This window comes from Dromaius novaehollandiae, chromosome 4, assembly GCF_036370855.1.
Source record: "Dromaius novaehollandiae isolate bDroNov1 chromosome 4, bDroNov1.hap1, whole genome shotgun sequence".
Lineage (NCBI taxonomy): Eukaryota > Metazoa > Chordata > Aves > Casuariiformes > Dromaiidae > Dromaius > Dromaius novaehollandiae.
Genome location: NC_088101.1, coordinates 73,541,082 through 73,555,225, shown reverse-complemented (window position 1 = coordinate 73,555,225; position 14,144 = coordinate 73,541,082). Strand labels below are relative to the sequence as shown.

General features: G+C 43.8%; 1 protein-coding gene across 1 annotated transcript in view; it reads right to left on the bottom strand.

Annotated features, from left to right (window-relative positions):
* SLC2A9 (solute carrier family 2 member 9) overlaps positions 1–12,090 on the bottom strand; it is a 107,664-nt gene extending 95,574 nt beyond the window's left edge. Inside the window, exons 1-3 of the mRNA XM_064511430.1 lie at positions 11,960–12,090; positions 8,279–8,377; positions 2,281–2,441 (exon numbers count right to left, since the gene is read on the bottom strand). Coding sequence (XP_064367500.1) covers positions 2,281–2,441; positions 8,279–8,377; positions 11,960–12,031 — 332 coding nt within the window. The 5' untranslated portion in view covers positions 12,032–12,090. The remainder of the gene's footprint in view (positions 1–2,280; positions 2,442–8,278; positions 8,378–11,959) is intronic.
* Positions 12,091–14,144: the final 2,054 nt, after the last annotated feature.

Here is a 14,144-nt window from a genome sequence, read left to right as displayed (position 1 = left end):
CAGTAGATCACTTCAGAATAAAAGAAGCAGTAGAATTACTGAAATAATCCAGATAAATGCCTTTAATCTCTTCAGACTCAAAACGATTCACTGGGCTAGATGTAAGGCCTTATCCCTCATTTGCAAGCTCCTCCCTAGCAATAGCCTTGGCAATCCTCAGTGCACAGCGCTCAGTGTGTATGATCTGCAACAGCAGCTGCTCTTCAGCTGCAGCAGAGAACTTAAATTATCAAGTGCCAAAGTCACATTTGAAAATGGGACTTCTACTTATGTGAATAAAGGTTGTCTTTAAAAATTTTACCCTGAACCTCTCTGGAAATAAGCAGGACCTAAGAATTTGGTAATGCAAATCATTTTTGAAAATTATGTTATTAATCTTACAGCAATATGAAAGTGCTCTTTTCAAAGTTGTACATTATTTCTGACTAACACTTTTGGTCTCCTTTCGTTCACTATTCCACGTCAGTGTAAGTGGAGCACATACCTACAGCTCTTCAACCGACACTTGAACAATTTTACAGTCCAAGTATTTTATTGTTCTGTCAACACTTCTTAAGGGGCTCTTCATTTACTGTCCTGATGTGTCAGGCTGCTTTCCTAGGCCAGACAAACACACAGCAAACTCAAGAATCACACTTTGATGAGCAGCCTTTACCCTGTGTCTGCCTGCAAGAGGTGCAATTCCTTCCAGCCTCTAATCAAATACTCTCACACCATATCTGTAAGAGAGCTATTTCATGATTTCACAGGGATAAATATAATAAACAGGGACAGAGCCAGCAGGCTTTAAAACCCTGCCTTGGAAATACGATCTGCACCCATCAAAGCGGTATTTATACAACTGATATCAGCCACCACTTTAACTAGTTTGCACACAAAGCCATTCCACACCTCACCAAAAACTCCAATCTTCTATGAGCTCATTTTTTATTTCACTTTGTAAATGAAGCACAGCCCATTCAGTGACACTTCCAGGAAATAATCAGTACGAGTCAGGGATAGTTTCATATATTCAAGAAGCATGTAAAAGCCAAACTGATGAGTTGGCAGAAGAAGCTGCAAGCCTGAAAAAGTAGTGGCTATGAAAAATATTTAAGAATTGAAAATCCAGTGGTGAATTGATGGGACAGAATAAATTAATGAAGACTGGATAATAGATTTACAGAGCAGAGAATAAAGATTTGCTGTAAGCATGAAATGGAAGAACCTGGAATCACATCACCTGAGGTGAAAAATGGGACGTGGATGAGTTGGGGAAAATCTGGGGACAATGAAGGAAAAACAAAATCTAAACAGAGTATTCGAGGGACATGACAATTAGACGTAGGAGAGCACAGTGTAAAGTAAGTGATGGAAAAGGTCAAAAGGTAGAACACAAATAAGAACAGTAGAGGTGGATGCCTATATATCTGAGCCTCTGTGAAGATCTTACTCAGTGATTTAATTGAACAGAAATAAACAAATAATAAAGAATTTACAATTAAATAAAAGCCAAACGCGCAATGCGCAGTTAAGGTGCATGTTACAGTGGCTTTTTTTTTTTTTAAGCCCCTGCTAAGCATAGGGAAATTACAAACCACAGGTAAAATTCTCTTTGGAAAAATTGCACAAAACAAAAATTCGATGGAAAATATCTAGTTGCTACCTACTGGGGAAATGCAAACACAGACTGACACAGACACTCCTAAAATACCAGGATTTTCTGTGGTTGAGATTTACCATTAGTCAAATACGGCATTGCACTGAGCAGGGAAGGAGACACTAAGAATGCAGAAGCAAGAAATAAGAATTTCACCCTAATCTGCTTCTTCAAACTATATTTTAAGTTGACACAAGGAAGGAAGAAAACCACAGTTTTTATTACCAGAAGACAACAAATGCTGTTGAGCAACAAATGAGACATGTTGATAGCTTTATTTGTGTAGGGTGAGAAACTCAGCAGACTGATGGATCAAGAGTCTGCCAATCCTTTAAGAAATCTTTTTTATGTTATGGTATCTTCCTTTTGCACTCTTGACTATTCAATTTCCTTGTTATCTCAACCCACTGCCAATTCAGAACAAATGGCTTCTGCGAAGTCAGACGATGCATACTGAGGTCAAAGGTGCTAATTTTACTCTTGGAAATTTAGAACTGAATTTTTATGATCTCAAAATGTTTCAATTCTAGTAGAGCTCTTCAGAGTTTTGTGTTTTTGTTTTTTTAATAAAATAACATAAAATCTCTTTGGAGACACCAAGTAAAGAACAGCTTTAGAAAGTAGTTTTCCAACACACTTACCGCCCAAAGAACTTCACAATTGGGGTGACAATAATGGCACCCACAAGGCCACCAATGGCAAAAATAGAGACAGTTATAGACCAGAGGAGCGTCAGCGTGCTTTCCTCCATCGAGAAGCCGTATCTTCTTTGCCAAGTTTCATTGTAAAATCTCTTGATATACTGAAAATGAATACATAATAACACTTGTAAAAATCACTCTGTAAGAACAAGATAGAAATAACACAAGAGACAGTAGTTGCTTGCAGAAATCACCCTCCCCCTGATTGCTCCAAAAAGCAGAGCCTCACCTCTAGATGTGACTGCAATACAGATGACCCAAACCTGTCAAAGCACACATACATTTAACCACCAGCCAGTCAAAAACAGTGTGGAAAAAAAACCCCATAGGTAGACAGGAACGCAGAAGAGGCTTATAAAAGAGACTCCTATAAGGCAGTGGCAATACAATTCAGGTTTTCAGCATAACATTCACAACAGTTGTGGTAGCCCTCCTGTGTATACACACACAAACATTTCAGCCTGAACACAGGCTGAGGCACACGAGGGGGTCACTCGCACTCGACCAGCCACATACGTGTGCTTAATCCGAGGCAAGTGAGGCATCCTAGAGTAACACTTTTTGGGGCAAGCAAAGCAAGCTAGAATTTGCCATGCAGCAGGTGGAGGCAAAATTGTCTTGAACAAATTGGGGACCAGGCAGAAATTGGTGGCCCAGAAGTAAAGAAGGGAGCTGCCACCAGTACTTGCCAGAGGGCAACAAGACTGTCATGAGGAGATGAGTTAGGCTTGTCTTATAGGACAGAGCACCAAAAGCCACACATTAATGTGTTTGGGGGGAGTTTAGACCTTCCCAGGCAGCAGCTCCATGCGCAGGAGGCAGCTTTGGGAAGCGAAGCGGCGAGCCCGGCATGCCCCTGCCAGGCTCACTGCCCATGTAAAAGGGCCTGCCAAAACCCACCCTCCTGGGGCTGCCCAACGGGCAGAAGGCAGCAGAGCCCATCTCCAGCAGCAGGCAGAGTTCACATTCTTTTTCTACTTTCCTCATGAGAGCGCAACCACAATTTTTGAAGGATGCCTTCTGCCTTCTAACAACTTCCCTTACAACTTACCCTAACAACTTGAGGTTTAATCACGCCAGAGTTTCTTCATCTGTCTAAAACTTAAAGGTGTCATATCTCTGGTATGACATTTTCACATAGTGTCTATATCATATGCAAAGATATTGCCTATTTACTTTCCTTTTAGTCAAGCTTTTTCATTTTTATGGAGTTCTCCTTTAGAAACGAGGCAAAGGTATGATGCCATTTGGGGGGCTCGCGGCTCCTTACAGAGCTGTAAGTGCCTCACAGTTGCTATTTCACCCTCATGCAATGTCCTGAATCGTTTTTCATCCCTGCTCCCAGACAAGCTCTGCAGTATCTGAAAGTTTAATCCTGGCACCATTCCCTAGTGTCTTCTCAGATTTCCTCCATCATGTCATCGTTACTAAATTATCCTGGGACAGCGGTCAGTAGCATAAACCTACCACCACTTTCCCTATTTAGGCCAGGAATTTCAAACCTTAAATATTCCAGCCTTGTATATGTAGACTACTTGATTTGAGGATTTTATTGCTTCTCCATGTGCAAAGTACGTAATAAAGGTGGAGGTAGAACATCTCGCATACTATCTTCCTTCTATCAAGTTTCTGGCATCATGTCCTGAATTAAAAGGAAGACAGGGATATCTTATTTCTCCCACCCTATTTTATATGCTTCTGTACACACAGACAGAAAAAGCATGAAAAGGTGGGAGCAAAGACAAAATTATATATAGAGTGAAACAGTTGTTTTCTCCTCTCAATGTATTTTTGTTTAGTGGTTTGGGAGGTTTTGTGGGGGTGGAGGAAGGAGGGATTGGAATATGTCTAGTATTGTTACATTAGTCAAAAATTTGCATTTGTTAGCTACAAAATAAGCTTTTTTTCTTAACTGTTAATTTAGGCAAAAATATGATTTTTTTTTTTTTTTAGGCAACTTGAAAACCTGGAGCCAGGAAGTTCTGTGAGGCACATTTTTAGAGAAAAAAAAAGTCAACTTGGTGCTTGGTCTATTTTAAAGAATTCCATAGTAAAGTTCCAAATGAATCTGCCACTAAATCAAGTAATACATCCTCCTTCTCTTTTGTACCAATACTCAGATTAATTTTAGATTCAGACATCTTGTTTATTTGAAGATGATTTCTGATAATAATGAAGACTAAAAGAAGACATTTTTAGAACACTATTAGCATTTCTTGCTAATGCTAATGACCAAAAATAGTATGCAAATTATTTTCCCATCATGTTATAAATAATATTCTTGTAAAATAGCTCTCAACGTAGCTTTGTTCACAAGGAAACATCAAATAACTGAAACTATTCAAGAAAGTATTCAGTTCATCAAGGTAGCAGTGTGAGGGATGGAAACACAAGGGAGCTTTCCTTAGCTCTCTAAGTAACTTATATCAAGGCAAAGAAGAACCAGTCTTTAGAGAAGAAAAAACGACCCTGAGCTTGACCTTGAGTTATGAGGGCCACTCACACACAGGGATGATTATCCAACTGCCTCCGTCAGCTATACCTCTCTGCAATCACTTTCCCAGAATCGAGTCTTTAAGGAATGTAGAAATGCAAACTCAAGCAGGAAGAAAGCAGTAACTGTGTGGCAATAAGTAGCAGAGATTTCTCTTCCCGTACAAAGAACAAAGCACATCCTTGTATCGTTGTTCCGCAGACCTCGCTGAGAAGTGGCCCATATAACGGATTTTAAAAATGCAGCTCAGAAAAAGGCAACTTACATTCACTCAAACTTATATTCACTCCAAACATTTGGCTTCCTATTACCAAAGGTTCCCATATGTGTTTAATAAATTCTGATAATGCTTCATACTCGGCAGCTTTATAGACCCACAATCTATAAAACTGACAAGCCAGTGGAACCTACTAATATGGGATCTCTCATATGATCAAGCACGGTGTACGTCTGTGATGGGCCATTGCTCTTTCTCCCAGGAAGATAAGGGACAGATAAGGGACAGAACGGGAACCGATCCCTTTCCCCAACTCTGCACCAGTCGGCAGAGCCAAGGCAGCTCTGTGCAGGTCTGGTGCAGTTTATTTCCCCCTGGCAACAACGAGATAGTTTGACTGACACTCATACCTGACGAGATGACTTGCACTGAAGGTCGCCACTGAGAACCACATGGGACTTTCCCTCCCATTTAAGGAGCTGGCATAGCATTGAGCACAGAAAGGAAACGTTCACAAGAATTTACAAATGCCGTTCTTGGGAGTTTCAGCCTTACACGAACTTCCTCCACACAGCTCAGTGATAATGCTGACATGTTCACTTCCAGTATCCCAGAAACACCCTGCATTTTAGTCAAGTCATCATCGAGCACTTTTTAAATACCTCCCACAGCCCCATACGGGGCCCTCTCTAAGGCTGAACGATTCAAGAAATTGGTAGGAATTGTGCTGAAGTAACCAGGGGCAGAAGATATCCAGCATCCTACACAGCGATACTCAGCACTACTAATGCAGGCTGTACATCGCACATGACCAGAACAAGTTAGCTCAAGTTATTTGCCCCGCCAAGTTTCTAACCCACTCAGCTTACTACTTTTAGGGAAATACTGCATTCCCAATATAGACAGCACCTTTATAAAAGCTTATCTACAGCTAAAATCAGCCCCCTTATGATTTTCTCAATCACGTCACATCAGTATTCCCAAAGAGTCATCTTGCAGCAGACTGATTTGATGACACACAGCCACACACAAGGGGAAAAAAGATAAGAGCAAAGGATCATTTGCTTGTGCTGCATAAAGCACAGTGTTGGTATAGCTCCCCTCTCCCCACCATGGATATGGGCAGAGTCCAGATCCTCCCTTAACCTGGTCACTGCAGCTCAGGGGACACGGACAGGCAAGTGGCCTGTGCTAAGCAAACGGACAGCACAGATTAATGCTGGGGCTGAAAGAGGGGGCCAGAGACCACCCTGACTTTCTGCTCTTGAACCAGCACAACCACATACTCTTCCTCAGTAGCATCTATCAGTAAGACTACTCCTTAGCCCCAACTAACGTATGGGGCTTTAACACGAATAAGAAAGACACTAGGTTCTCAAACAAAACCACTGCAACAGCTCACTAGAACAGCACAGACTTCACGTGTACCTGTCAACAGTATGACCAAAGCCATCAGCGTGGTGACCAGTTTCAGTTCAAAAAAGACTTCAAGCAAAAATGGACAATGCTGGAAGTACTACTGACCAGGATGCTCAGAATTTACCATAATTGTGATATGGCTTCACCTTTGACCTCCTCACCTGCACTTTTATTGCCACTGTAATCTATTACATGATTTACACCTAACCACCCGCAGGTTGCCAAACAGCATTTCCTATTATCCTTTCTTTCTTTTACTCCTGCAGAGAATGGCAGCAAAGCTCTGATTACCAGGACAGTCCATTAAAAAAAATTTTCAGAAGTCAGATCACTCTCAGTGGTGTATTGACAGTACTGACTTTGTGGAGGAAGGACACATATCACCAGTACCATCCATACCATTGCTCTCAGAAGTTCACTTCCTTCTAAGCCACGTTTACCTCCTGATGACTGCAGGGTGAAGTGACGCATGGGAACTGTCATACTACAGTAAACATCCAATCTGTCTGCCTGTTTTATCATTACAAAAGTTACTGAGAACTTCAAGAAAATTCGCAGAAGCTATCAAGTACGCAATTGTAACCTCCTACAGGGTGAGTCTGTTCATAATCCTCTTAGGTTACAATATGGGGTACTACGCATGCACTGCAGATAACATGGGCAGCGATAATTCTCTAGGTATACAGATAACAAGGGAAGCAGTAATTCTTTAGGAGTACAAAAGTCCAGATTGACGCCTATGTGGCGCAAGTCTAACAGTCACAATCTGCCATTCCTTATGGGTTCTGCACACCAAGTGTTTTGGCAGCTGGAATAATTGATCGGTCAACATGCTCCTATCTCCTCACCAATCTTCCACTGTTTACCCACTACAACATACGAAACAAGTTAAAAAAAAATCTTTCATTATTTGCATAAATATTGTATCCATTTTTAATATGGCCAAGGTGTTCAAGTGGAAATCTAGTGACACATTTTAATAATAGATTTCAATAAAAGAAGGAGCTAAAAAGAAACAGAATTTCAACAGTTTTTTGAAACAGAATTTAAACAGGTGTCAAAGTATATGAATTACTTCTTTTTTAAAAAAAGTACTGCTTGCAGTTTCATTGAATTGCCTACTGCTGCATTTGATTGAATTATGAGGCTCTCTGGATGGCCAGTGTAATCACAAAACATTCAGATTTTGATTTGCGATAACTGATGCTTAGTCAGATCCAAATAACGCAGACTGATCTTGCAGCACTCTGTTCCTCAGATACATTCCACATGTTGCAGCCAACAGACAGCCAACGCAACAGCTTCACGTGCAGAACCAAACGAGGCGTCACCACGTAATGCAGAAGGGGAGGCTCACTATTTAAGAGGAAGCCAGAGACATTATTTATAGTTCCCGTAGTGTAGGAATGAAATGTTGTGCAACTCTATGGAACAGACCAGCATGAACAAAAGTTGCTGAACATGTGCATAGCTGCTGAATATTCAGCAGTCAGACAGACATTAAAAATACCTTATCACACAAAAAGTATATAGGAAAATTTAGTGTTAGTCTGGGCTTGAGGAGAAGAAAAAAGAAACCATGTTGCACACACACAGCTCAAAAGCAGCTTTTAATCTCCTGTCAGATACTTAATTTATCTGAAAGCCTCATAAGCAGCAGAAAGATCCTTTCTAGCGAACAAAAGTTACAATAGTTTATTTAACCTCTTCTACCACATTAAGAGGATTATAAAAGCAGAACGTGGACTATTTGGGCATGGACGCCCTCTACTGATACTAAATTCCCATTGTGTCAGTCAGTCACTTACCACCGCAGGAGCGTTCACTACAGAGAGGTTGTAACCATACAGAAAGGACGACCCAAAAGCACCAGCCAAAGAGGCTACAATGAGACTGCCAGACCAATTCTGAAAAACATTGAAAAGATGTAATAATTGTCAGTGTACTTTAAAATAGCATACTGCAGATTTTAAACATGCCTCGCATTAACTAGCTCCTGTACACAGGTCTTGCTATAGGATACTGGCTTGAAACACTATTTCTGCAATTCAAGAAATAGGAAATTTGAAGTGACAGACTATTAATATTTACAGAGGCATCAGAGAACATTTAAACCTCTTTTGATGTCACAGATTTCTGCTGCAACCATCCCACACCAAAAAGCATAGTTACAAAAACACACTATTGGCAAAGGAAACAATTTGGCAACATACAATCAATAAAATGAATCAAGCAGTGACATGTATTTGATGCAATAGGTCTTTGGGTAGAGTTTACTTAGGAGAAAGCCTGCAAGGTTGTGTGTCACTGAAATTAAATGTTTGTGACTGTCTTTAAACTACATATTGAAACCCAAATATAAGTCTCCAACAGGAATTAACAGCCACACAAAGAGTCTGGGGGAGATGCCATTCGCTCTTTTCTCCCCACTGAAACACCAGTAGCTCTTGAACGGTCCTGTTCAGCTCTCCTTCCTCTATCCCCTGTTCTGTTTTCAGCTTTGCTATGATTTTTTTTTTTTTTGGTTGAAAAGAGATTGCTTAGATATTGGAATTTTAGTCAGCTGATTTCAAAGATTTTGTATTTCAGGATCTTTTCTGTCCTCTCCAAGGACACTTCTGGCCACCCAGCTCTCCTAGGGGATTAGAGGAAGCTGCAGAAATGACCGGCACCATTCCCCCCCGACACGCTACAGAACTCCCGGGGGAGTTAGTGCTTTGGCAGCTGGTTGGCTGTTGATGTTCTTTTGTAGATCATGGAAGACTTCACTTCTGAACATGTTACAATGGGTGGCTTTTTAATGTGTTTTGAGCTTTTTTTAAAAAAAAAAGTCCAGTAAGATTTTTAGAGTTTCAGGCACAGTTCACTATCATTTTATGTCCCATCTGATTGTTCTCTCCCTGAAGCCCCAAACCTTTTGAGAGGAGAAAGACATACTTAAAGAGGCCTACTGAAGTCAGCTTCAGCTATACCATTTATAGCAGACACAAGAGGTTAATGAATCGATATAACATTTTGCCAGCTGCCCATGACAAGCTGTTCACTTGCTTGGGAAAACGGAGACTTGAAGCATGAGCGAGGGCGGTGCAGTTGGCACACAGGATAACGGCAGTGGTGATGCCCTGGAACGAGCTCCACCGGCCGCAGCGCAGAGCCGGCAGGGAAAGCGGACGCTCCTGTGCTCTCAGCACGTGCCAGAGCCCATGCGGGCACGCTGTCACTGCAGGCTCGCTGGTTCACGGAGAAGCCATGAGATGTGAATGTATCAGGACAGAGACCGCAGCATCTGGGGGGCCTGCCACCTCCACAACTTCCTTAGGGCTCCCAAATACAAATTTACATATACATTCATAATACAAAGCTTAGTGGTTTTAACTTCTTCCACTTCTTCCACAACTTTTTAAGAGATTATACAGTTCATTAGCCGCCCTACTCTCAGGCAGGTGAGGAGGTAGCGTACGGGGGGGGGGGGGGGGGGGGGGAGCAGTGCGGGAAAAAGCTTTGTGTAGGCAATATATCCCACAGAGTTCATTGCTTAAGCCAAATACAATTTCTTATTATTAGCCAGCTTCTTAAAATGAACCTGCCACATAGAGAAAGCATTGCACCATTACTTTGCCAATGAAGAACAGACATTTTGACACCAGGCTTTAGCTTCTCTGTGAGTAACATCTCATCTTAGGTGCTGTGTGATGATAGTTCCTCATTTCCCTGCTATGAAACAGCCTTCCAGCACTTACAGGATTTACTGCTACTCTGAACTAATGACACTGAGTGGACTCTTCCACACCTGCAGGTCTCCCAGACCGCTCCCAAAGGGTCCACAAATGCTGAGAGCAAGCTCACATGTGCTACGCAGTAGTCTTGATGTAACATCTCTAAAGGGGTTGCTCCCCCAATGCTAGTACCCCTAGAAAAAAAGATTTGGAGCACATCGTCTAGTGTTTACTTGAGTGAGCACTTAAATGTTTCAGCACTGGCACATGGCATGCACATGGGGTTAAGTGGAAGACAATGCAATACAAACCCATGAAAGTGCTACCAAATTAGAAGACCCCACACCTACTTTAAAGTGCTGCAAATAGCAGGTTTTAGAGTCTACTTTAACCCCGAGAATTTTTCGGGTGTACAGTCGACTGTAGAAAGCACCACAAAACCACAGACTTTCTTGATTCAAAGTTTTATAGTACTTGGAATATGAACTTCAACTTTTCCATGACCTGTCTCCTCACACACTATTTTAAATATTTGCTCAAGTTTCAGCAACACCAGATAAGAGACAAAAGCACAATGAAGCAAGAACTCAAGGAAAAAAAGAAAACCTCAAGCTGTTGTTCAGAAAAATATTAACTCTGTGGCAACACTAAAAAAAAAACCTGTTTTACAGTGACTGGGAAAAGAGAAGATAATGACACCTCCCTCATAGGTGTTCCCTTACTTCAGTGCCAATAGTTTGCTCAGGAGTTGCTGCTGTCAGTGCAAAGGCTGGTCGATGTGACCGTCACCACAGCAATAATTCTTCTCTGAGGAAATTTGTAGGTCAGTTCAGAGTAAAGACCTCCAGATACTTGCCAGCAGCTTACTTGTGAAAGTCCACGTTTCTTTGCTTTTATTACAGGTCTCAGGGCACAGCACTCTGATATCTTTGAGAAATGCTTTTCCCAATTTCCCTTTCTTGGTCAGCAGGCAACATAACATTTATGTTAATTAGCATGAGCCTTAAATTATCTCTTTTTTAAAGAGAAAACACGTGACAATTTGCATTTCAGCCTTTCAAACACCATTTAGAATTCTGTATTTTGATTAGTTGGTTACAGCACCCTTCTCAGATTGAAATTAGGCAAAACTGTAAGTGCTAAGTGTTGCTCAGGTAAGTAAAAAAGCCTTAGTATTCTTAAACGGATATTGTTAAAACTTTCTAGCCTTGATTTTGGAGTACCTTACCCAGCACACTCAGTGTGGTCCAGTTTTAGGCGAGCGAGCCCGAGCTCAGAGCGCGGCTACGCCGGGCCCAGCCCCGCAGGGGACGCGTTTGCGCCGCGCTCCTTGCTCCCGCTTTGCTGCTCGGGGCTGCGGGGCAGGAAAGGAAACCTCCAGGTCTCTCCCCGGGCTTCCCCTCGCCCCGAGGACTTCGTTGCTGATATAGGTGATCTTAGGAAGAACTGCTAAGCATTTGTCCTCTCCTCGTTCCTGGGGGGGCACCCACCTACTGCTCCCCTCCTCAGGGGACACATCTGCGGCAGCGGTGGCTTTTCGCTGCCCGCGGACACCGCCTGCGCGAGCTCTCCGTCCTTCCCGCGCCCTCCGCACTATTTTGGGTTTCATTTCTAGCTCTGCCCGCCCGGCTCCCGCGGCGGCCTCCGCGCCCCTGCGCCAGCCTCGCCGCCCCCGAGCCGGGCACGGGCAGAAATGCCGCCCCGCGTAACTTGCGCGGCCGCGCCCGGGGCTGGCGCAGCCGGCAGCCCGCCCTCTCCCCGCTGGAAACTCACGTTGCCGCCGGCCTTGCGGCCCCCCTCCAGCAGCGGCAGCAGGTTGGCGGCGGCGGGCGGGCCCGGCTCCATGCCGCCGCCGGCGCAGGCGTGCGGGGGGGCGGGCGGGCATCTCCGCCGGGCAGCGCGCAAAGGGCGCGGGGGGGCAGCCGGGCGCCGGGGGGAGCCGGGCTGCGGCCGGCCCGGCGCGGCCCCCGCGAGGGGCGGCTGCTGCCTGCTGTCCGCCGCCCTCGGGCTGTGCAAGAGCGGTCGCCTGCGCGCGTGCTTGCACATAGCGGAGACAAGGTCCGCGCCCGCGGAGGGGGGGCTGCGGCGGGGCCCCTCCCGCGGCAGCGCTTCCCGGGGCAGCGCACGCGTCGCGGCTGGGGTTCACGGCAGCCCGGCAGCAGACCGCGGCAGAGGCTGCAGGACAGCGGGTTGCCCGGGCTCCCCTCGCGGCAGGTGTCTGCAACCCCTGCTGACTTGCTTCAGGCGAGATGCTCAGGAAGCAGCGGCAGATTTTTCCCGAGCTGCCGGGGCTGGAAGCTGAAGCTACAAGACCTGTAGGCAGCTTGAAACCCACCGCCAACTAAGACGTTGACTACATGACATGTAGGTGTTTCCACAGCCTTAGGAGGCCGAGGTTTGACGCACTCACTACCGTTTTGTAACAGATTAGATCTGTCACCTGAGGAAGATAAAGCTTTCAGCTGCTGCCTTTGAAGGTGCCTATTTGTAAACCTGGGAATTTTGAACTGATAAGAGTTAAACTGCCCCTCTGGTCAACAATGACTGAGCGAGTATAAAGTGCATTGGAAACTATTGCCAAATGCCTGCAGTTAGTATTGGTGTAAATCTGCTCTTTCCGCTTTTGACATGCTGCGTACCTCTGAGTTTGACATGCTGCGTACCTCTGAGCTAGCTGCGAGCTCTCAGACACCAAGTAATGCCACAAAGCGCTGCGAGTTCGAACACAGCTCATGATGTGAAAAGTCTGAAGTGTCCTTGGCCCGGATCAAGCTAGGCAATGTTTGAACAGAAAGCCAGATGCTACTCATTGCCATGTGGAATTAGTGTACATATTGAAAAACATCAGCAGAGACAGGTGATCTGGTCATCATTTATAATCTCTTCAAATGGTCAATGGCAATAAAAATGTCAATAAAAGAGTCAAGTTAGGAAAAATCAAGCTCTGAAATAGGTGAAGTGCATTTAAGAGAGAAGAATGAGACACTTATGCTTTAAATAAGCACAGCGCAAGCAGTTCACACTCAAATACAAACCATATGGCTGTGTGTGATTAAGGCATACATAATTTCTCACCTAAACACTCATGTTTTTGACCTTTTACAAGCACTTACTATAGGAAGAGATACAGAAGCTAGAAACATGCTACTCTATATACCCCTCAAATTTTAATCCTGGCAGCTTTTCCTTACTCAAATCTCCATGTTCCAGTAGAAAGAAGCATCAGTTTACTCTCCTCTTACATGTCAGAGTGGGGTGGGGGTTAGGGAAGAAAAATACTCAGCTTTGCAGGTTCCTGTAGAACAATGGTGTCAGACACAAAGCCAAAGCTTTTTTTTCCCTCTCCACAGAGGAAAAAAAACCGGACTTTTCTTTTGAAGGCATAGAAACTCTTGTCTAAAACGTTACCCCAACCTCAATGATAGAGTCCCTCCCATAAAAGGGAGGCTTTAAATCACGGCACAGTCACTTCATCCCAGGATACTTTGCCTACAGGCAGCACGGTTTTGGCTAGTTCAAAAACTGACATGCACATAAGGAGAAACACAGAACCAGCTTAGAGGCCTGTGGAGCAGATACACAGTAAGACTTTTAGCAGTTCGAGTACCAAAAGGAGAAAGGAAACAGCAGTATTCCTGTGTTTATGAAGTCAGAAACTGAACTGGTGTCTGCCTGTATTCCTACAGGTTCCACATAGTTGTTTTCTGTCCCTAGTCCCCAAATGGCAAATAAATGTGTTGACAGAAGATTTGGGGAAATCACTCACCATTTTTTTCTTCACCACCTCATTTTCTTTCATCTGACGGTTGCTTTTCTGTTTGTTCTCCATTCTGTCACCTTGTTAGTTAATAGCTGAGGAGGAAAAGAGGGAACATTGTTGCAGCATTTGGCTGAGACATTTTTTTTTTCCTTTTAATAAAACCGTAAACCTGACCTAGGAAGAACTTGAAAAAGCCTG